The sequence below is a fragment of the Dendropsophus ebraccatus genome, chromosome 7 (genome assembly GCF_027789765.1).
Source record: "Dendropsophus ebraccatus isolate aDenEbr1 chromosome 7, aDenEbr1.pat, whole genome shotgun sequence".
Classification (NCBI taxonomy): domain Eukaryota; kingdom Metazoa; phylum Chordata; class Amphibia; order Anura; family Hylidae; genus Dendropsophus; species Dendropsophus ebraccatus.
Genome location: NC_091460.1, coordinates 61,353,519 through 61,374,849, shown reverse-complemented (window position 1 = coordinate 61,374,849; position 21,331 = coordinate 61,353,519). Strand labels below are relative to the sequence as shown.

The 21,331-nt window shown below is 42.6% G+C and overlaps 1 protein-coding gene across 3 annotated transcripts in view; it reads right to left on the bottom strand.

Moving 5' to 3' along the window:
• FIP1L1 (factor interacting with PAPOLA and CPSF1) overlaps window positions 1-21,331 on the bottom strand; it is a 44,777-nt gene that overhangs the window by 19,565 nt on the left and 3,881 nt on the right. For 2 of the 3 annotated variants that reach the window (XM_069977620.1, XM_069977621.1), the window contains exons 4-11: window positions 20,628-20,728; window positions 20,473-20,537; window positions 19,448-19,555; window positions 19,124-19,254; window positions 17,317-17,426; window positions 16,290-16,386; window positions 5,276-5,435; window positions 1,642-1,689 (exon numbers count right to left, since the gene is read on the bottom strand). In XM_069977620.1, coding sequence (XP_069833721.1) covers window positions 1,642-1,689; window positions 5,276-5,435; window positions 16,290-16,386; window positions 17,317-17,426; window positions 19,124-19,254; window positions 19,448-19,555; window positions 20,473-20,537; window positions 20,628-20,728 — 820 coding nt within the window. The remainder of the gene's footprint in view (window positions 1-1,641; window positions 1,690-5,275; window positions 5,436-16,289; window positions 16,387-17,316; window positions 17,427-19,123; window positions 19,255-19,447; window positions 19,556-20,472; window positions 20,538-20,627; window positions 20,729-21,331) is intronic. The other variant, XM_069977622.1, reaches the window with a different exon arrangement.

Sequence of the window (21,331 nt, the reverse complement as noted above, 5' to 3'; positions counted from 1 at the left end):
AGCGGAATACGCCGGCCCATAGAATGGTGTCTATGGGGCCAGCGGAAAGGCGCCCAGATGTGCGGGCGGACAGCTGACGGAATTCCGCGGACACTGTCCGCGAGAATTCCGTAGTGTGAACCCGCCCTTAGGTATGAAAACTGCAAAATGTACCCTTTATACCTGTGTAGAGAAGTCATAATGCAAAAAGGGTCTAACAGTGTCACTTTTAACTCTGTTATGTGCCTTAATTCTCTCCTGGATGGGACAGTTTCTGCAGAGCAGCAGGATACATTATCCTGATGAAACAGGTCACTGCCATTAGGAGATACCCCTAGTATGAAGGGTGTAGATGCAACAATGTTTAGGTAGGTGATAAGGGACACAGAAATATCTACATTAATGTCAGGTTCCCAGCAGAACATTGCCCAGGGCTTTCCAGTGCCTCTTACAGCTTCCTGGAGCCAAATCCTTCTCAGGTAAGCACACACAGCCATCCAGATGATGTAAGACAAAAGATAATTCATCAGACCCGGTAACCTTCTTCGATTGTTCCAGTTCTGATGCTCATTTTCCCAATGCAGACTCTTGCTGAGGTGGACAGGATTCAGCATGGGCACTATGATGGTCTGTGGCTACACATCCCCATGGCTGGTGGGCAGAGGGAGCTGGTGGTCATGAATAACTAGGACTACTGAGCACACACGCTTAATGGAGAGGACAGTGTTAGGGTCTATTTACACAGAAAGATTATCTGACAGATTATCTGCCAAAGATTTGAAGCCAAAGCCAGAAAGACTATAAACAGAGATTAGATCATAAAGGAAAGCCTGAGATTTCTCTTCTTTTCAAATTCATTCCTGGCTTTGGCTTCAGATCTTTGGCAGATAATCTGTCAGATAATCTTTCTGTGTAAATGGACCCTTATACTCCCTGTTATTTAGGAAGATATCTTTGAATCAGCTGCACAGGACAATGTAAGGGATACATCATTCTTTTTAGCCATTCTCCTAATATGCAGGAGAATGGGCTTCATGTCATGCCACTCCCTCTGCCCTCTGGCTGATTGACCGTTGTCTGCCTATATACATATATATCCACACACACAGTGCAGACAGAAAACCGCCAATCAGAGTCTGGTGGGCAGAAGGAACTGGTGCTAACAAATACTAAGGTCTACAAAGCACAGGCACATAATGGAGAAGACTAGTATGCGGTGCTAACTGTCCTTGTTATTCAGAAGGAAATCTCCGAATCAGCTCCACGGAACAATGCTAGTCATTGTGCTCAGCTTCTGTCACTAGTTTATGCTACCCTTAGGGAAGCATATACCTACTGACAAAGTCTCTATAATGTTATTCTCTTCACTAGTCAGTAGTTTTATTTTCATGCCTGACTGGTGTACAAAGTGCAACTGAGAACATGACAAAATTGTCATCCATGCTGGGCAACAGCTGACCGCATGGTATAAATTGATTTTGCATAAGGAAACTGCAGTTTAGGTAAACTAATGATACTTGGAATCTTGATTGGTATAAACTTCCACAACACACACATTCACAAACACTATACTCCTTATAAATAGATTATAAGCATCCATTGCTATGCCTATCTCAAAGCAAAACAATCTAGAAATCATGAGTAGTAGGAAAGCCACTATACCATATCTAGATGGTTTTTGCATGGAGAAAGATAACTGCAATCCAGATCCTAGAAGAAGGGGAGATAATGGTATGATTTATACATTCGCTTAGAACCAGTCATTTGCATTAATTGTTGGCAAGATAACGGAGCTATGACTACTGGAAGACGGATATCAGTGCACATACAATGTGCTTCTGCGGGAATGGCATCTTATGATGCACACAGGACGTGCTTGGATGAGTAGAAAATGCCGACCAAGTTATTAAGATGCCAATAAGTTCCTGAATGGATGCCACATCTGGAAATGCTTTGTAACAATTAAAGAAGACAATGCTGCCTGGGAACCCTTAATCTAAGCAAATTCTGAATACTGCCAAACATTACCCAACTACTGGGATACTCCGCCAGCAACGTAACTAAAGAAAAAAAAAAGACCAGGACTACGGTAGTGAGAATGTGATACAACATCTGCTCTCACACACTCGCCTCCTACACTTACAGCTGGATCTGGCAAGGAAGGTGTTAAAGACGACGCCAGGTCACCTACACCAAGTAAATGAAGCAGCCCTTTCCCTGCTATGAACTGCTCAATAAAGAGAATATGGTCAATGAAGCAGACTTCAAAGTGGCTTCTGCTTTCCAAAGAACTTCCACAGGATGTTTTATATTTGCAATTCTTAATATTTTGGCCGACTCTTCCAGTAGCTATGAGGTAACAACAGGGCTCTTTTTTTCTCTCCCCACTTGAACCAGGGAGGTATGGCAAAATGCTATTTCTGTAACAGCTTTGAAGATAAAGCGCTGGCTACAGCACAAATAAAATAGGGCCTATTGGGAGCCAAAGCCACAGGCCTGCATGGTTTGTTGCAGATGTACAGCAAGTATTGATTTACAAGGTTAGGAGAAATTTTAAAGCCAGCTTATGGAGCAGAAATCATATAGGCATGAGCTTTGTAGATCAGGCGCTGACATGTACACAGACTTGAAAGCTTCCCTGTTAAACGCATTCAATATGTTTAATTGCTCCAATGCATCTAAAACGAAAGCACTGCAAAACTGTAAAAATGTCCCGTCGTTTTGTGTACAGTTCCTACGCTGTCATGGTAATGGAAAAATCTTTAAAGTAACACTGTCACCCCTTTATGCATTCTGACATCTCTACACAGGTGTAAAGGGTAAATTTAGTGGTTTTCACACCTTATTTTATATCATACGTCATGGTGCTTGTTCAAGTAAAAAGTGATCTTTTATGAACTGCAGATTGTGTTAAGTGGGCGGGGCCTCGCGGCATTAGCACCACTTAACACCGCCCACAATGGCAACATTGGGCCCCACCCCCTCGCCAGCCATTGGAACAGGCTGGTCTAAAGGTCTAGGCCCCACCCCCTCTAGGTTGGCCCACCAATGGGGCGGGGCCAACTGTGGCATTGTGGGTGGGGCTAAGTGGCGCTAATGCTGTGAGGCCCCGCCCACTTAACACAATCTGCAGTTCATAAAAGATCACTTTTTACTTGAACAAGCACCATGACGTATGATATAAAATAAGGTGTGAAAACTGCAAAATTCACCCTTTACACCTGTGTAGAGATGTCAGAATGCACAAAAGGGGGTGACAGTGTCACTTTAAGCTCGCATCTGCAGTAACTTTACCTTCCATCTGCCACCTACTACTTACTTAGAGTATATTCATAGATAGCAGATTTGTTGCAAAAACATCTATGAATGTCACATTCCAGTGAATGAGAATTGCAAAGATCCATGCACGTGATACAGAAACATCTCCATTCAGATGTATAGTATGGGAAAGTCAGTCGCACCAATTGTTGCAACAAATTTAACTCTTACTGCCAAATTTTAAGAAGTTGCATAAGATCAGAAAAACCTGGCTGTCTCTCTCTCTTTTTTTTTTTTTTTAACTGTTTATTTATATAGCGCACACAGATTCGGCAGCGCTTCATCTATCTGTATGTTTTTGGGTGTGGGAGGAAACCGGAGTACCCGGAGGAAACCCACGCAAACGCGGAGAGAACATACAAACTCTTTGCAGATGTTGCCCTTGGTGGGTTTTGAACCCAGGACCCCAACGCTGCAAGGCTACAGTGCTAACCACTGAGCCACCGTGCTACCCCAAAAATAGCGCTATACCTGTCCAAAGACTATACCTGGTACTGCAGACTGAGCTGTATAAGATACAAACAGAACAGTTTTGGCGTGGGTTTTGGACAAAAGCAGACAGGTTCTTCTATTCATTGACAACTCTTACTAATTTAGAAATAAGTCAAGTACAGATAAAATAGACTAGAATTGTACAACCAGCCTACTGGGGTTTACTTGTAGTCTGTAACTACGGAAACTCATAACTAATAGGTACATACTGTACTAACTGCATTCTATCTATAAAAATCCCCCTTCAATGTCTCTCCTAAGGTCAAGGAACTTGATACTTTGTTTTAAAGACAGAATGGAAAACATAGCCTTGCATAAACTGGTAAGAAAAATAGGAATAGATGTAAAAGAGGTAAACTATGCAGTATTAAGAGCCAGAACATAAAAATGCTCTGTAAGAAAGACTCTGGCAGACCAAGCAGGCCCATGTTTTACAGGGATAACTATTTTTCTTGAATTGTGGTCATGTCCCCTTACATTTGACTACCCAATAGTGGCTTCCTTGGCAATAATTTAGGGCCCTATTACACCAACAGATTATCTGAAAAATTTTTGCAACCAAAGCCAGGAACGGACTATAAACAGAGAACAGGTGAGACTAGAAAGACTAGATCTCTCCTCTTTTAAAATCCATTTCTGGGTTTGGCAGTAAAAATCTGTCAGATATCTGTTGGTGTAATAGTGCTCTTTGTGAGTTACAGATTGTGAGCCTTAATGGGGACAGGGACGTATATGAATAAGCAGCTATGTAAGGCACTACAGAATAAGTTAGCGCTATATAACTAAAGGAATTATTACAGTGAGAACATAATTTAAAATGGGGGTTGTCTTTTGAAAAAAAAAAACAACCCTATTTCTATATATCGGAAAAATTCCATTCAGTAATGTATACAGTGATAACCTCGCATGTGAAAATGTGGAGTAAAATATAAACATGATAAAGACATGCCTAATTTTATCCACAATGACTATTCAGAGGACAGCAATATGGGAAATTATTTTGGAAGAGAGATGGTTTAGAAGAGTTTTGAAAATGTCACCACACTCCTAGATAACTTGTGTAGAGAGATGCATCCTGTACATCTAATTTGGAAACTTAGCAAAAATCCTTAAAAATGGGCATTCCCATCTGCTGTTGTTATTCAAGGTGATGAGTGGGTGACTGACCACTGGAGCCCCCACCAATCCCAAAAACTGTCCATAGAATAAATGATGCATAACACGTGTGCACGACAAGAGCTCAGCAATGTTCAGCTGCCTCATAAAAAAGAAATGGAGCACTGGACGAGCATGTAGGGTGTGTTCATTCCTGGGCAATTTATTCCCTGTTCCTTGGAACGTGGGCAACCCCAGCGGTCTGAAACCCACCAATCAGCTTACATCCCCTATCCTATAGCTAGAGGATAACAACTTGAGATGGGGAATATATAATGAAAAAAAAGCAAGCTGAACAAATAGGAACATGAAAAATTGCTTCCAAACTTACCTGGAGGGGGTATAAGAGGAGGGGCAGTACTGACATTTGGAGGAGGTGGAAATAACGGAGGTGGTGGGAGATGTGTCGGGGGTGCGCCAGGAGGGAAAAATGGTGGTGGTGGCTTGATAAAATTATTATCCACCTCTGAAGGAGACTGTTCTGTGACTACCTAAAATATAAAATCATATATATAAAAGATTAAAAAACAAACCCTTCAATAGATGACATTTGTTAGTTTTTTTTAACCCAACAATCCCCTCAGCCAAAATCTTCCTTATTTAAAAGGGTTTTTGAAGACAATGAAAGTGACACCCTTATGCTTAGGGGGTCCAACTCCTGACTCCTGGGAACACCACCTCAGTGCCACTCTGTATTAGCTGTGCCTGGGGGTGCAGTTTTGTCCTATCAACTTAAATGAGAAAGTGTTGCAGAGAGCTTCAGTTCCTGGCACAGTCAATACAATATCTATGGCACTGTAGCTGAAAAATAGTTAGAGAGGTTACAAAATTAAACATTATCCCATATCCAACAGTTAGGACCCCTCCCAATCAGAAGACTAGTAAAGGATTGAAATGAGTCAAGCAAAGAGCAGAACACACCGCCATGTGCAGCCAGTGCTCCATTCATTGTGTATGGAGCTTCTGAACAGTGCTCGAAACGGATATCTCCTGGCATATACATTGAACATACACTTCAAAATACCATGCAGATCTACCCTCACTTGTCTGAGAACAACCACAATGCTTTAGTGTGGACGTTTAGGGGATTATTGGCTACTGTGCCAATGGAATCTGCTTTGTCAGTAGAGCCCCAGCACAAAGCACACAAAGCTCCTTGTACTTCTACCATCAAAATGTACTGCAACCCGACAAAGAACGGAGGTCATTTAACTTGAGGCAAAAGCTGGAAAAGTGCCAGAAGAAACACTTTCTGCAGTATCAAAATTCACAAATGCCAGCAGTTCTCTTCCCTCTCTCTAAGGTATTTAAGTATACCACATTTACAAAAGGAAATCCTCATGCAGGGGGAGGTTTACATATCAGGAACAATTTCCTACTTTCCTGTGATCCCTGCAACAAATCACATTTTTTTTTTAATAAAACAAACAAGTAACATGCATGTATTATTAAATCTTCATTTCCAGTTAACCTGTCAAATAGCTAGAAGCCTAATTAGATAATCTCTGAGCTGGCAGGGGAGAAAATAACAATCATTGCTAAATCCCTATTCCACGGAACGATTATCGTTCATAAACTTGCTCCAACGACCGCTCGTTACCGATCACTAAACTTTTTTTTTAGCGAACGATAACATAACACACGTGGGAACGTGAACAATATATGTAGTGTAACGATTATTTTGCGGTCGTTACATGTTCGTTTAAAACGTTCGCCGGGGTGATCATGACCATACGACACACCTACTTTTTTTAAACCTTTTTACGAACGACTGAAAGATTTCTAATTTTACGAACCGATTAGCGAATTATGTTTCAAAGACCAACGTTTTTTTTTCGACAAGCTGAAAAAAAATTTTGAACGACAATATAACGATTTCGCCTTTGCCTACAATGCGCTGCCTGACCAGCTCTGGGACCCCTGCCGCAACGCATTTTCCCCCCAAGTTGTGATGGGGAAATACCCGTCCCGGCTGATGGACAAGCCGCTCAGCCAGTGACTGAAGTGGTGCCCCGCCTCAATCACTGACTGGCTGAGCAGGCTGTCCATCAGCCGGGTCATGATGTTGGCTGATAGATAGCCCAGAGCAGTAATCCAGTGCTGGAGAGGCACGGGGAGAGGTAAGTGAAGATGCCTTTACACAGAAAGATTTTATCTGACAGCTTTTTCAAGCCAAAGCAAAATATAAACAGAACAGGTCATAAAGGAAAGACTGAGATTTCTCCTCTTTTCAAATCCATTCCTGGCTTTAAGATAAATCTCTCGGTGTAAACACACTATTAGTATTGTTTGTTATCTCCCCCACCCCACCCCGACAGTAAAGGCCCTATTCCACGGAACCGTGGAATAGAAGGCAACGATCAGCCGACATCATTCATGTCGGCTGATTGTTTTGTGGTTTTTCTTTCAAACATGTTGAAAGACAAACGATTCATACAGCAACAATCTGCTGCCGTTGCCCTGTGGAATAGGAGCGGCGGCAGCAGACCGCTGCTGTATGCTATGGGCTGCCCGGACCATCAAGCGATCACCCGGGCAGCCCCGCCCCTCCTCAACACACCCGCTCGCTGCTGTCGCGTGGAATAGCGGCAGCAGCGAGCGGAGAACAAGGAGCAAACGTGCGCTAATAGCACTCGTTTGCTACTCTCAGTCGGCCAGTGGAATAGGGGCTTTAGAAAAGAAATCCATGTGACCAACCTTTCCATTTTTTATATGAACTGGTGACAGATTTGTATATTACCTTGATTTAAAGAGAAACTAACAGTAGGTTAGAAGGCTTTGATCTGCTGTTATGTTTCCATTTTGCACATGAAAAGTCTGAGAATGAAGGTAATTTTCTTATGTTAAATCTTCAGTTTTATGCCAATAAGTTACCACCTTTCGACAAAACCACCAGTGGTAATCTAAATCTCTGTTTGTGTCTTCACATCTTACACTTACACTTTTGACTATTATTTCTTTTCCACTTCACCATATCTTTTATTGAATAATATAATCGATGATTTACAAAAAACTGTGTCACCTTATTTGAACTATTTGTGATATGATCCCTTGCAGATTTATACACTTCCTCCCAAAATTCCGGCTCTTTAACCCCTAGCGTATTTTCCCATTTTTCTTGTGATTTCATTGTTTCAAGTTTGTGATTTCATTGTTTCAAGTTTCCCATCTTCTAGTGTCCCCAATATTTTATACATTTTTGTGACTCTCCCTGTAGCCTTACCATCCATTTGAATGACTTGTGTAAACACTTTGGAGCTCATCACCCGCCATTTATTTACATTTGTTACTGTTCTTACTGACATATATAACTGGAGGTATCTTAATTTACACAGCTTCTTATCAATGGACCTGCATACATAGATCTTCATATTTATTTAAAGAGGACCTGTCACCCCCCGTGCCAGGGGGCTCCCGACCCCCTGTTAGATCCCCCTATACTCACGTGATCCCGCTGGGTCCCGCTTCCTGAGCCGGTCGGGTCACGGAGATATCAGTGCCCGAAGCCCGGCGCGCGCGCTAAAACATGAGTTCGATGCCCATAGAGAATGACGGAGCATCGGACTCCCCATTCATTCTCTATGGGCATCTGACTTTGCTGTCAGCGTGCGCGCGCCGGGCTTCGGGCGCTGATATCTCCGTGACCCGACAGGCTCAGGAAGTGAGTATAGGGGGATCTAACAGGGGGTCAGGAGCCTGTCACCCCGGCACGGGGGGTGACAGGTGTCCTTTAAGACTGTAAAAAACTGGTCCACATAACTGATACCCCTATGTAGCCAATATTTCGGGTCTACTAACGCCTCCAATTCTGGATAGTGATTGTTTCGAAACAGAGGTGTAAAATTAAGAGCCCCAACTACCCCTTCTCCTTTTTTCACAAAACACCATGCATTTAACAGCATCCTCTGTATGGAGTATTTAGGGTACCCTGACAACTTTCATTTCCAGTACCTCAAATATATTGCCAGCTGCTCCCTTCTGTTCTTCCACCCAATTTGCCAGTACCTGCACCTCTTTCCATTTAGTCAACCATGTTTTAGTGAACCATATTTTTTTAGTTATGACAAAGTTTTTTGAGTTAAAGGTTGAAAAAGAATATGAGTGTGCAATATTGGGGGTGATGGAGGTGGAACTAACACCTAAAATTAAAAAAGGAATCATATATAAATTGTTCTTTGTTGCACGGTTAGTGATTGTGAGAAATTGGATTTCGCCAAAGGCCCCAACAGAAGCAGAGTGGAAGGAAGTAGCAAGCACTATGCTGGGATATGAGCTGTGGCATCAAAGGGGAAAGCGGGGGTACAATAATGTGAATAAATGTGTACAAGGATGGAAGCAATCATGGAGAAATGACGGTTAGTAAAAGCGTTCTTCGAATATACGGAAAAACAGGAGTTACTCACCGGGTAATGATGTTTCCTCGAGTACATGACAGCACCACGGAGAGAGGGACCCCGCCCCCTGGGACAGGAAACCTGAAGTATAAAAGGATTAGGCCCTCCTCTCAACCTCAGTGAGTATTCCAGAGACCGGAGAGAGCCATGATTAGTATCAGGACTGTTTAATCTTTAAGAAGCACCATCACCAATAACAATACTATATTTTTTTTTTTTTTTTTTGCACACCCAAGTGAAACACAGTGAAGGAACCAAAAAGGGTGGGTAGTAATGGTGCTGTCATGTACTCGAGGAAACATCATTACCCGGTGAGTAACTCCTGTTTTCCCCCTCGACATGACAGCACCACGGAGAGAATACCAGAGATGAAAGATAGACTAGGGAGGGACTATAGCCAGTAAGACCTTACGCCCAAAGGCCACACCAGAGGAATCAGAAAGATCCAACCTATAGTGTCGGAAAAAAGTGTGCGGTGAGGACCAAACCGCCGCCCTGCAGATCTGAGAGATGGAAGCATCACTTCTTTCCGCCCAAGAGGTAGCAACAGCTCGGGTGGAATGGGCTCTGAGCCTAAGGGGAGGAGAAAGACCAGCAGAAGAGTAAGAAGAGCAAATACCCTGCCTTATCCATCTGGCTATAGAACTACTACTAGCCTTACACCCCTTATTGGGCCCTGAAAATTGCACCAATAAAGACCTAGATTTCCTAAACTGTTTTGTTACTTCTAAGTATTGCAGTACAGAACGTCTCACATCTAGACAATGGAACTCCCTCTCCTTCTCATTGGCTGGTTTGTCACAAAAAGAGGGTAACACTATCTCTTGAGAGCAATGAAATTCTGACACCACTTTAGGCAAGAAAGCAGGATCTGGTTTGAAAATAATTCTATCAGACAAAATCTTGGTGTACGGTTCACTGCATGAAAGGCTCGCCAACTCCCCCACCCGTCTGGCCGATGTTATCGCTACCAGGAAGGCGGTCTTAAGTGTAAGATTTTTTAAGGATATATTAGACAAAGGCTCAAAAGGGGCATCTGTAAGACTCTTTAAGACTAGGGTAAGGTCCCAAGGAGGAACCGATGGTGATAATCTTGGCGAGAGTCTGGCTGCTGCTCTAAAGAATCTTACCACCCAAGGATGAGTGGCGATCTGTTGGTTATATAAGGCTCCTAAGGCCGAGGCGTGCACTTTCAAGGTGGCTGGCTTAAGGCCCTTGGCTAAACCCTTCTGTAGGAAGTCTAGGATCTGTGCTATGTTAGGAGAATGAAGATCAACCTTTTTGGCTCCCAAAAAAGAAAAATATGTTTTCCATATTCTAAAATAGATGTTTAGGGTTGTAGGCTTCCTGCTCCGCTGTAAGGTAGATATGACCTCGTCCGAGAGTCCATGACTTCTAAGAACTAGCCTTTCAAAAGCCAGGCCGTCAGGTGCAGTTGTTTCGTATCTTGATGAAAAATCGGTCCCTGAGAGAGTAAATCCGGACGGTCCGGTAAGACCCAAGGGTCTGTCACTGACATTGACCTGAGACCTGAGAACCAAGCTCTGCGAGGCCAGAAGGGAGCTATGAGAATTACTCGAGCCTTCTCCTGCCTGATCTTTTTTAGCACTCGGGGAATTAAGGCTAGTGGAGGAAAAGCGTACATCAGACTCCACTGCCAGGCCTGGCTTAGAGCGTCTACACCTAGGGGCCGGTCCGCTGGGGACAAGGAAAGAAACTGTCTCACCTGTCTGTTTCCCCTGGTTGCGAACAGGTCTATGACCGGTCTCCCCCAAAGATCCGTGATCATCTGAAAGACAGAAGGATTCAGGCGCCATTCCCCCTGTAGAAGCTGATGTCTGCTGAGAAAATCCGCTCTTATATTCAGAACCCCCTTCAGATGGACTGCTGACAGACTCAAAAGGTTGCGTTCTGCAAAAGAAAATATGTGATAAGACAAGTCCAATAACAGAGGGCTTCTAGTGGTACCCTGTCTATTGATAACTGAGACTGCTGTGGAATTATCTGAAAAAATCTTAACATTAGAGCCACCAATGTGAGACTCTGCCACTGTTAGTGCAAAATAAATGGCCGCTAATTCCTTAAAATTAGAAGATCTAACGATGAATACATCGTCCCAGGTGCCTTGAAAATTGTATCGGTCGGTGTGTGCACCCCAACCTGATGGGCTGGCGTCTGTAGTTATCACTTTTGGAGAATCAATAGTCCAACTAAGACCCCGCAGGAGATTAGATTTAGATAGCCACCAGGAAAAACTCTCTAATGTCGTTTTGGACAGTGAGATTTTCCTGTCAAGACCCTTGGGAGATCCATCCCAGGCCTCGAGGAGCTGAGCCTGCAAAGGTCTAGAGTGAGTCTGAGCCCATGGGACTGCTGGAATGGTAGCTGTGAATAGTCCCAGCAGAGACATACCCTTCCTTATAGATGTCACTGGGTTTCTGAGAAGAAGCTGCGTTAATTTTTGTAGCTTTTCTATCTTCTCTTCGGGCAGGAACGACCTTTGTGTCAATGAGTCCAGAGTGATCCCAAGAAAGAGCTTTTTTCTCTCCGGCACCATAGAGGATTTCTCGAGATTTACCATCCAGCCGAGCTTCTTTAGGATGGATAGCGTTCTTCCCAACATTATCAGAAGTTTTTCTTCCGTTTCTGCTACCAAAAGAAAATCGTCTAAATATGGAATAAAGATGCCCTCTTCCTCTCTTATGTGGGCTGCCATTTCCGACACTATCTTGGTGAAGACTCGAGGAGCGATGGAAATGCCGAAGGGCAGCGCCTGAAACTGTAGGTGGACCAGAGAGTCGTCTATCCAGATTGCCAGCCTTAGGTATCTTTGAAAGTCCTTGTGGATCGGGATGTGTAGGTAGGCGTCCCTGAGATCTATCGAAGCCATGAAACAACCTGGAAAGAGCAGGTTTACTGTACTCTTTATGGTCTCCATTTTGAATCTCTGATACCGTAGGTACTGGTTTAAAGGCTTGAGATTTATGATGACTCTGTAGCTCTCGTCCGCTTTTTTCACCAGAAATAAGGTTGAGTAGAACCCCTGATTTTTCTCCGATTCTGGTACCGGAACAAGCACATTCTTTTCTAGGAGAGACTTGACTTCTGTTTCTAAAGCTTCTTGACGACCTCTGGTTATGACGAACCGAGTGGGAGGTCGGGATACGAAATCTAAGCGAACGCCATCTTGAATACACCGCATTACCCAAGTGCTGCCGCAGATTTTCTGCCATTCTTGTGCGAAATGACGCAACCTGCCTCCCACCCGTGGCCTGGCGTCATTGTGTAGCGGATTTTTTGGAAGGATCGGACTTCTGTGAGAACATATATCCCCTGGATCTGTTGTAGCCTCTTCCTCGAGTAGACTTGTCTGTGTTCTTTCTCTGAAACTTTTCCTTTCCTTGCCCACGAAAGGACTGGAATCGTTTCGATTGGTAGGAGATAGGAAAACCCTTCTTTCTATCCGCGGCTTTAGCGAGTAAGTCATCCAGATATGATCCAAATATATATTCACCCTCACAGGGGATGGTGCATAATTTTGCCTTAGCAACTGCATCACCCGACCAATTCTTTAGCCACAAGGCTCTACGAGCCGAGTTGGATTGGGCTGCCGAGCGAGCAGAAAATCTGAGTGCATCGGTAGAAGCATCAGCTAAAAAAGATGCAGATTTTTTAAGGAGAGGCAATGCTGTTGTAAATTTATCCTTGAAATCGTCTGATTGGAGGTCCTCTTCCAACTGAGAGAGCCAGACCATCATTGATCTTGCTACACAAGTACCTGCAATGCTAGGTTTGAAACCACCTGTTGCTGCCTCCCAGGTTTTTTTAAGGAATCCTTCTGCTTTCTTATCCATGGGTTCCTTGAGTACTCCTATATCGTCAAAGGGTAATGAATCCTTGCGTGATATTTTGGAAATAGAAACATCAATCTTTGGAGCTCTATCCCAGGCTGGATTTTCTGACTCGTCAAAGGGGTATTTCCTCTTAACCGCTCGAGGTACAAATCCTTTTTTCCCCGGCCTGTTCCATTCCCTTTGTATAAGGGCTGACACATTCTTATGCACAGGGAAGACCTTCCTCTTTTTCTCTTCCAAACCACCAAACATTATGTCCTGTATGGACTTCGGCTCCTTAGGATCCTCAATGTTCATTGTGGAGCGCACTTCTTTAACCAGGGTACATACATCATCTAAAGAAAATAAAGATCTGATTCCAACATCTGTGTCAGATTCCTCAGCCCCTTCTGCTTCCTCCTCATTAGCTGCCCCCTCCTCGTGGTCAGGAATGGAAATAGTGGAAACTCCTTGAGATGGCCCTGGGGTACATACTGGAGTTGCAATAGTAGTGCTTCCAGAAGAACTCTGCATTCCCGTAATCATGTCCTTAACTGATGATAGAATAGACTCTAAGGAGGGAACCTGAGCAGCAACTAATTTATTAATACAATCCTCACACGTTGGTTTTTCATAACTTGAACTAAGACGTCCTTTACAAACTCTACATTCTTTATGTTTATGGGGAGTCTTAGCTTTCCTGGAAGATTCCTACACATGAAAACAAAAAAAACAAACTTTTAGGCTTAGGGCCTGCAGTATTCCATCATCTTACCACCCCTACCAGGGGAGAAGAGAGTCAGTACCCGGGAGGAGGCAGGAGCACCAGAAGAATCCTTCCTTGCCTCGCTGCTGGAACTCATGGCTGCATCCGCTGTGAGTCTGCCGGCCGATCTCCCCACAGCGCACGCTTTATCCGGCGTCCTACGTCATCTCCATGCGCCGCGGAACTCCCCGCCACATAACTATGCGACGTAACCGGAAGTCCCACGCGCCGGACCGGAAGTGACCTAACGTGGAACGCATGCTCCGGCCGGGCCCTGTCTCGGCGGCAGTCTGCCGGAGACCTCTCCCCCCCTCTCCGCTGCCACTGGCAGACTCTGAGGGTTCCGGTCCGGCCCAACCGCTCTCGGACGCAGGTTGTGTGGAGAGGTCGGGCTTAACGGTGCTACACCGACACCTCCAAAAGAGTCTTCCTCTGGCCATCCCAACCGGAAAGCCGCAGCAGGTGAGAAAACTCCGGCCCTTTAATCCAGAGAGACCTACACCGAGCCTCCCAACTCCAGGCTTCCCGTAGGGACAGGAAACCACACTGAGGTTGAGAGGAGGGCCTAATCCTTTTATACTTCAGGTTTCCTGTCCCAGGGGGCGGGGTCCCTCTCTCCGTGGTGCTGTCATGTCGAGGGGGAAACTATCAAGATGTTGTTGGGGGTTTTTTTGTTTGTTTTTTTTCTTTACCCCCGCCATGGTGTCCAAGGGGGTGGGGGGTGGGGTATAGTTAACAGAATTGCGCAGCCCATACTAAACCCGATAAAGGATTCTTGTCTAGGAAAGGACCAAATGTTATTGAACTAAGACCATCGATGAATATATGTTATATTTGTAACTGGAGAAGGAAGAACCAGGGTGGCTTGTTAACCTTATATTGATAGTGGGTGAAAGGATGGGTTGTAGGTGGGGCCGTGGGGCCGGACACAATCGGGAAAGAGGTAAAGGTAAATGAGGGATTATAAGATTGAGTGATTGCCTCGGCTGTTTTTAAGGCCGGCTCTGCTCTTCTTTAAGTCCCAGCAGTAAAATTAGAGATATTTATTTATTTTATATTTATTGTGTGTGTGTGTGTGTGTGTGTGTGTGTGTGTGTGTGTGTGTGTGTGTGTGTGTGTGTATATATATATATATATATATATATATATATATATATATATATATATATATATATATATATATATATATATATATATATATATTATTTAGTTATTATTGTTATTTCTTTTTTATTTTACCTATTTATTTATTTTATAACACCTAAGGTGTGTAGGGATGATTTGGAATGGAAGCTGACCGGGGGACCATAATTTATCATGATAAATGGTGGATGAGGCCCTTCCGGGAGCTTAGTAGAGTGTATGGAGCATAGGTGGTCTGCCTGAGTGGGCTTGCCTGTGCTCCAGAAAGGAATGGCTGGCTGGGAAGGGTTCTGCTGGGCAGAATGGCTCCAGAGAAGGGGCGGTTCGGCCAAAGAGGGTACCCTGAATGGATGGAATTACCAGGTGGATAAAGAACAGAAGTATCTCTCTGTAATTTGTAATTTAGTTTTTTTTTTCCCTCTTCTTCTGGGGGTGAGACATACGCAAGGGGAGCGGAATTCTGCTGAGGGACAACAGAGACTGCTGGCTTAGAGTTAACTTAACAAATTTTAAATTAAGCTAGCTTGTTGTGCTCTCCCGGCGGTGTCTGGATTCTGCGGTTAGTATAGGAAGATATAGTGGTGGTGTTAGTAAACGGGGATATAGTGATGCTAAGGGGAAGAGTTTAGATGTTTAAAAATTGGATAGTACCTGGTAAAGGGATGGATTGAGCCCCCTGGTGAAATCCCCGCCGGAGCATAATGTTGTTTGGTTATGTTTTATGAGGGATGGTAATGAACTAGATCGGGTATATTTAGCATATGGAGACTGTATGGGGTAGGATGTGGATAATTGAAGGTTTTAACATGATTTTGTATTATGGAAGATTAATAAAGAACATACTGCTTAATGTACATATTGAAATACACAGTAACCCACAGAAATAATGCATTTGCCACAGCCTAACTGGCAGACACTGAAAGAGTGCCATGAAAACCACTGGCACTAATGGTCAGATGGTAGGAGCCCTAACCTCGTCAACCAATTAGATGCCACAGTAGCTACTGACTGTGGAATCTAAGGGGTTTAATTGTGAAAACTGGGACAACACTAATCCCAGCAAGGAAAGCAGAAGCCCCACTGTGTATAACTGCTGAGCTCCTGCTCATGTTATCTTGTGGATATAACAATGCAGATTTTTATCAGCAAGTATATATAGTTGCACAACATTTCAATGTTAAGTGTGGCTGGACGCATGCCACAGAATACCTGAATATTGCTTTCATTAGCGCCTCGTCGCCGACCCTCCACACGAGTGATGGTGGTGGTCTGACCAATTACATCAATTGTGCCCGACAGCTTCCGACTGTAAAACAATGGAATAACAAAACATAACATTTTCAAACCAACTTTGCCAAATATTTATGTACTGTCAATATAAGCAAGAATTTGTCAAGATAGAAAATAGAAAAAAAATAAAAAAGTTATCTCCTATCTATTTCATATGTTTCAGATTAGGTTATGTTAACAAATACTGGAAACAACATATGTTTAAGAATGTGTGTCAGGATTCCAGTTATGGCCACCACTGAGATAAGCTGAAAGGGGTTCGGACCCCTTATAGTTTATGACTCTAACCTAAAGCTGATGTTTAAAGGGGTATTCCCATCTCAGATTGTTATCCTCTATCCGTAAGGATGCATCAACTCCCAATGAATACCGCCCCCACAATCGATTCATTTTCTACGGGGCTGCCAAATGCTTCCAATTGTAGAGCTTAAAAGAGTAGAATATAGAATGAATAGAGCACAGGATGCAGTGGCTACATGGGTGTGGTGAGCATGTTTTAATTTTGGCCAATTGTGTGGCTTTCGGAATAGGTGGATATTTACAGGGGCAAAATCATGGCAACCCAATATTTTGGCATCTATTCTCACTGCACACCGATCTAGGGAGAGATGAGTGTCAGGTACCACTCAACTTAAAAATTCTACTCAAAAAATTATCTATAAATGTATATAGAAGCCCTTAAGGCTGATTTGACACTAACATCTAAACTCATGGTAAGACTGGGATTTGCGTCTAACATGGACAAAAGCATACAGTATGTATATTTGACTTTAGTTAGAAAACAGCTCAATCATCTGATGTATTTTGCATTTGGTTCACATAAACGGATGATGCGGCCTATAGACAGCAACAAAACTATTAAAGATAACTTACTGGCTACCATGAGCAACATTTTCCATACCTCAATGGCAGTAGGGGCAAGCATGAGACGTTTCTGACATCTTACCTTGGAGGTGGAGCGCCAGATTTAAATAAAGAGGTTGGTGAAGTAAACTCTGGTTTTGTGGTCTGTAAAACACTATCTTTCTCTGGATTTCCAGTTCTGCCCTGTTGTACCTAATAAAACAACAAGCAGCAAATCAAATAATAAATGTTACTGGAACAATATACACAGGGATAAGAACTGTAAAACTTACAGCATCAGAGTCACACAGGGATGTAAGATGGGAGGTTAAACAGTTTTTCCTCCTGGCTCACTTGACCAAGACGACCGTATATGAGGCCTTCCTGCTCACAGTGAGGAGAGGAGCTCTGATTGATTGTGGTCTGAACATCCCAACCAATAAAGCTTTTGACATGTCTCTGTGACATTTCAAAAAAATGTTTTGTTTTGCCATGACAGGTACACTTTAAGAATAAAATTAGGAAAGCTGTGCACACCTGTAAAAGTTTTATTATTATATTGTACTTATGGTGCAAAACATTTTCACCATAAGTGTATAGGTTTGGTGTTTATTAAAACTTTTGTTCAAATTCTCTTCTGCAGCCTTTGTTAACACCTATAGTCCAGACTGTTCTTTCTTGCTTACCGTGATCAAGAGAAGCTGTGTGAGCGATCAGTCTCTCACTCCTCTCCCGAATGATCTTGTCAGCCAATTTATAACCAAATAAAAAATCAACTTTGCACAAATGAGCCTAGAAGAGAGTGTCATCCACTACTATACTAGAACAGGGCAAATCCAGAGGAAAGACACCAGCATTACACAATGGTCCCTTTACACATCTTTGGAGTAGCCAATGGACATAACAGTGTGCTCACATGACTGTTTCCATTTTATGTCCATAGAAAAGTCAAGCAAAAGTGCCGGCTGTACTCCACTGAAATCGCCTGTTTGATGATTAGCAGGGAGCTACCTACTGTAATAAATATACCATAAATACTGCTTGTTTGAATGCCTCTTTACCCCTGAGCCCATTGATGCACGGATTTATTAATGCAGTGTTCCTCCCAGTCTTCTAAAAGATATAGCGCTTTTAATTTTCCACCTACAGGGCTGATTGGGGTGTCAGGTTTCTAGTTTTTATTAATAATATATTGGCGTAACAGAAACATTTTGATCGCTTTTTATTAATTTTTTTCTGATATATAATCTAAAAAATCAGTAATCCTGGTGTTTTTTGTTTTTCGTTTACGCCGCTCACCGTGCGGGAACAATAATGAAATATTTTAATAGATTCGACAATCCGCACGCTACGATATATATTTATTTTTTTACATTTTTATAATGGGCAAGGAGGTATATTAAACGTTTATTAGGGGGGGGGGGGGGGAGGTGTTTATAAGGCATTTGAGAGGTTAATGAAAGGCAGCTGCGGGACTGCAGCTGCCTCTCATTATCCTCGGCTCCCGGACCCCTCAGTCAGGAACGTATATGTACATTCCTACTACACAGGGTATGTACAGATATATACAGATTGCTGACATGAAAGGGTTAATATAGCTGGGTTAAACAATGCATTTGTGTGCATCCGTTTTTCCATTATAAAAAAAAAAAGGATCAAAACGCATCAGTTTTTTTAACATACACAAAAGCGGTCAACCACATTTTTGTGTACATTAAAAAAAAATTATGCATTTTTATCCTTTTTTTGAGGGAAGTCAACGGAAAAACAGATCAAAACAGATGCAAACAAATGCATCCTTTTTTTTACCTGTTTTTTGTAAAAACGGATGAAAAAAAAAAATGATGGAAAAAAGGTAGTGTGAACCCAGCCTTAGAGGTAAAATTTTCCAAGACTAACTATTACTGTACCGTAATTTTATTTGTTGTGGAAGAGACTGGAAGTGCTTCCAAGCCCATCCTAAGTCTTTTCTGTTTTTCACAGTACGCCTTCCAGGTATCTTCATTAAATCCATAATTAAAATAGTCTGAGAGATCAGCACCTAGAGGTTAGAAAGAAGATAGAATAACAATTCAATCATTTGCTTAGGAGGCACCATTATAAAAATATATTAATACTGCTGGAATTCATGTCAAAAGTTCATGTCAAAAATGTATGTCTATCTAGATTGATATATCTATATAACAGTAATGTTTTTATTAGGTATATATAGTATATAAAGACCATCAAATTACCTGGCTTTCTCCAAGGTTTGTCTTCAAATGAATCCAAGTCCACCTCCACCAGAGGAACGCCATTAATACTGCCAGGGGCATCCAAATCTACCCCTTTAACTTTTCCTCCTGCAACAGTAAAATATTAAATAGGTTATATTCTTGGATTAGCTTCTCTTTTACTTTGTCATGAAGCCTTGCCTTCTATTACACGGTACGATTATCGTCCATAACGGTCGATAATTGTTCCATGTAATAGGGCCTTAAGCTTAAAGGCGTTATCCAGCATGGCCAATTTCATACAGTAACAGAACCACTCTTGTCCCCAGTTTGGGTGTGGTTTTTCAGTTCCAATTATGTGAACGGAGCTGAATGTTAACACAACCCAAGGACAGGGGTGGTGCTACTTTTACTGGGAAGAAAAAAAAGCTTTATTTGACATGTTAAGACCATCAACACATTCTAAATAGTGAATTCTTCCAGCTCTCCTGACACGTCTATTCTGGAGCCCCATTTCTCATAACTTTTCATTGTGCTTTCCACTGATACTCCTCCAGAAAATATCAGAATAAAATGACAACTATTGGTACCATACCCTTTGTCAATAGGTGGGTGTCCATACATAATCTGGCACTATGTGATCAACGGTGATAGGTCTGGGTATAGCTTTAGTTCTCAGTTTATTCATACTTTATCAGGAAGAATAATAGAAAGGCATAACACAGTTTTACGAAAAATCTCCAGATATGGTTTTACTTGTGGAACAAAAGTATCTATAGAAAGGAAAAGAGATCCCGTTTTTTCTGGTCATGTTACGGATGTTGACATTCCTACTGTTCTTTGTTACAGTTCACGATTACAATTGCATCCTGTGCATTTACATCATTCCTTGTATTTACCCCTTCCCCCCAGAGGGACTTGCCGTCTCGAGTTCCCATTTGTATTGTATACTCTCTTTTCTTGTCTTTGAAAATAAAAAACTTTAAATTTAAAAAAAAAAGAAAGGAAAAGAGATGATAACCAGCAATAAATAAGCTGAAACTTACCAGCAGGTCCATAGATTCTACCTCCAGTTTTAATGTTCAGGTTAACTGGTGCTGTCCCATAGCTCCTAAAGTATTAAAAAGTGACATGTTAAAAATAAATAAAGAAAAAAACACGTACACAAGTTCTACATAAATGTAAAGCCATAGTGCCATACCCATATTGTGGAGCTCCTGTTTTAATATCTCCTATAGTGACATGGACATCATCGTCATCATCATCACTGTCGCTATCACTGTCATCTTCAGTTTCAGTCACCTTATATAGGAAGAAAAAAGAAGAAATGAAATGCAATTAAGTAAGGCGGATCTGGCTAAATAGGGCTTCTTATCAGGCTGCCAGTCATACATTTTTATCCCCACTCTTATCCACCACATAAGCCATAATATGTCCCAGGCATCATCAAAACCCAGGATTGGCTAGTCCATGCCCTCTTATTCATCGCCTTAGAGCCCCACAGGAAATCACCACTAAGCAAACCAGTGCCTGCAGTGGTGTCCTGTCTTAGTCAATCACTGGCTCAGCGGGCAAAATTTGTGGTGCTTTGAAATCACAGGAACCAGAAAATAAAGAAGGCCGAAAAGTGGAGTGGAGGGAGATAGAGAACTTGGTTATGCTTTTACCAACCTCTTCCCGCCTATTATTTTGCCCACTATACCCCTTTAAGAGAACCATATGAAATAATTGAAATAAGTATTAAAAGAAAAGTCCCACAGACTTGAAAAGAGGCAGGCAGCAAGGGTGGGGGAGGGGAAGGCAGGAAAATAATAAACAGTAAAGTAACCTATCCTTGCGCCCTGCAGCGCCGATCCTGTGTCCCGCTGACAGCCGCAGATGTCCTGCAGATCTCCTAGCTGCAAT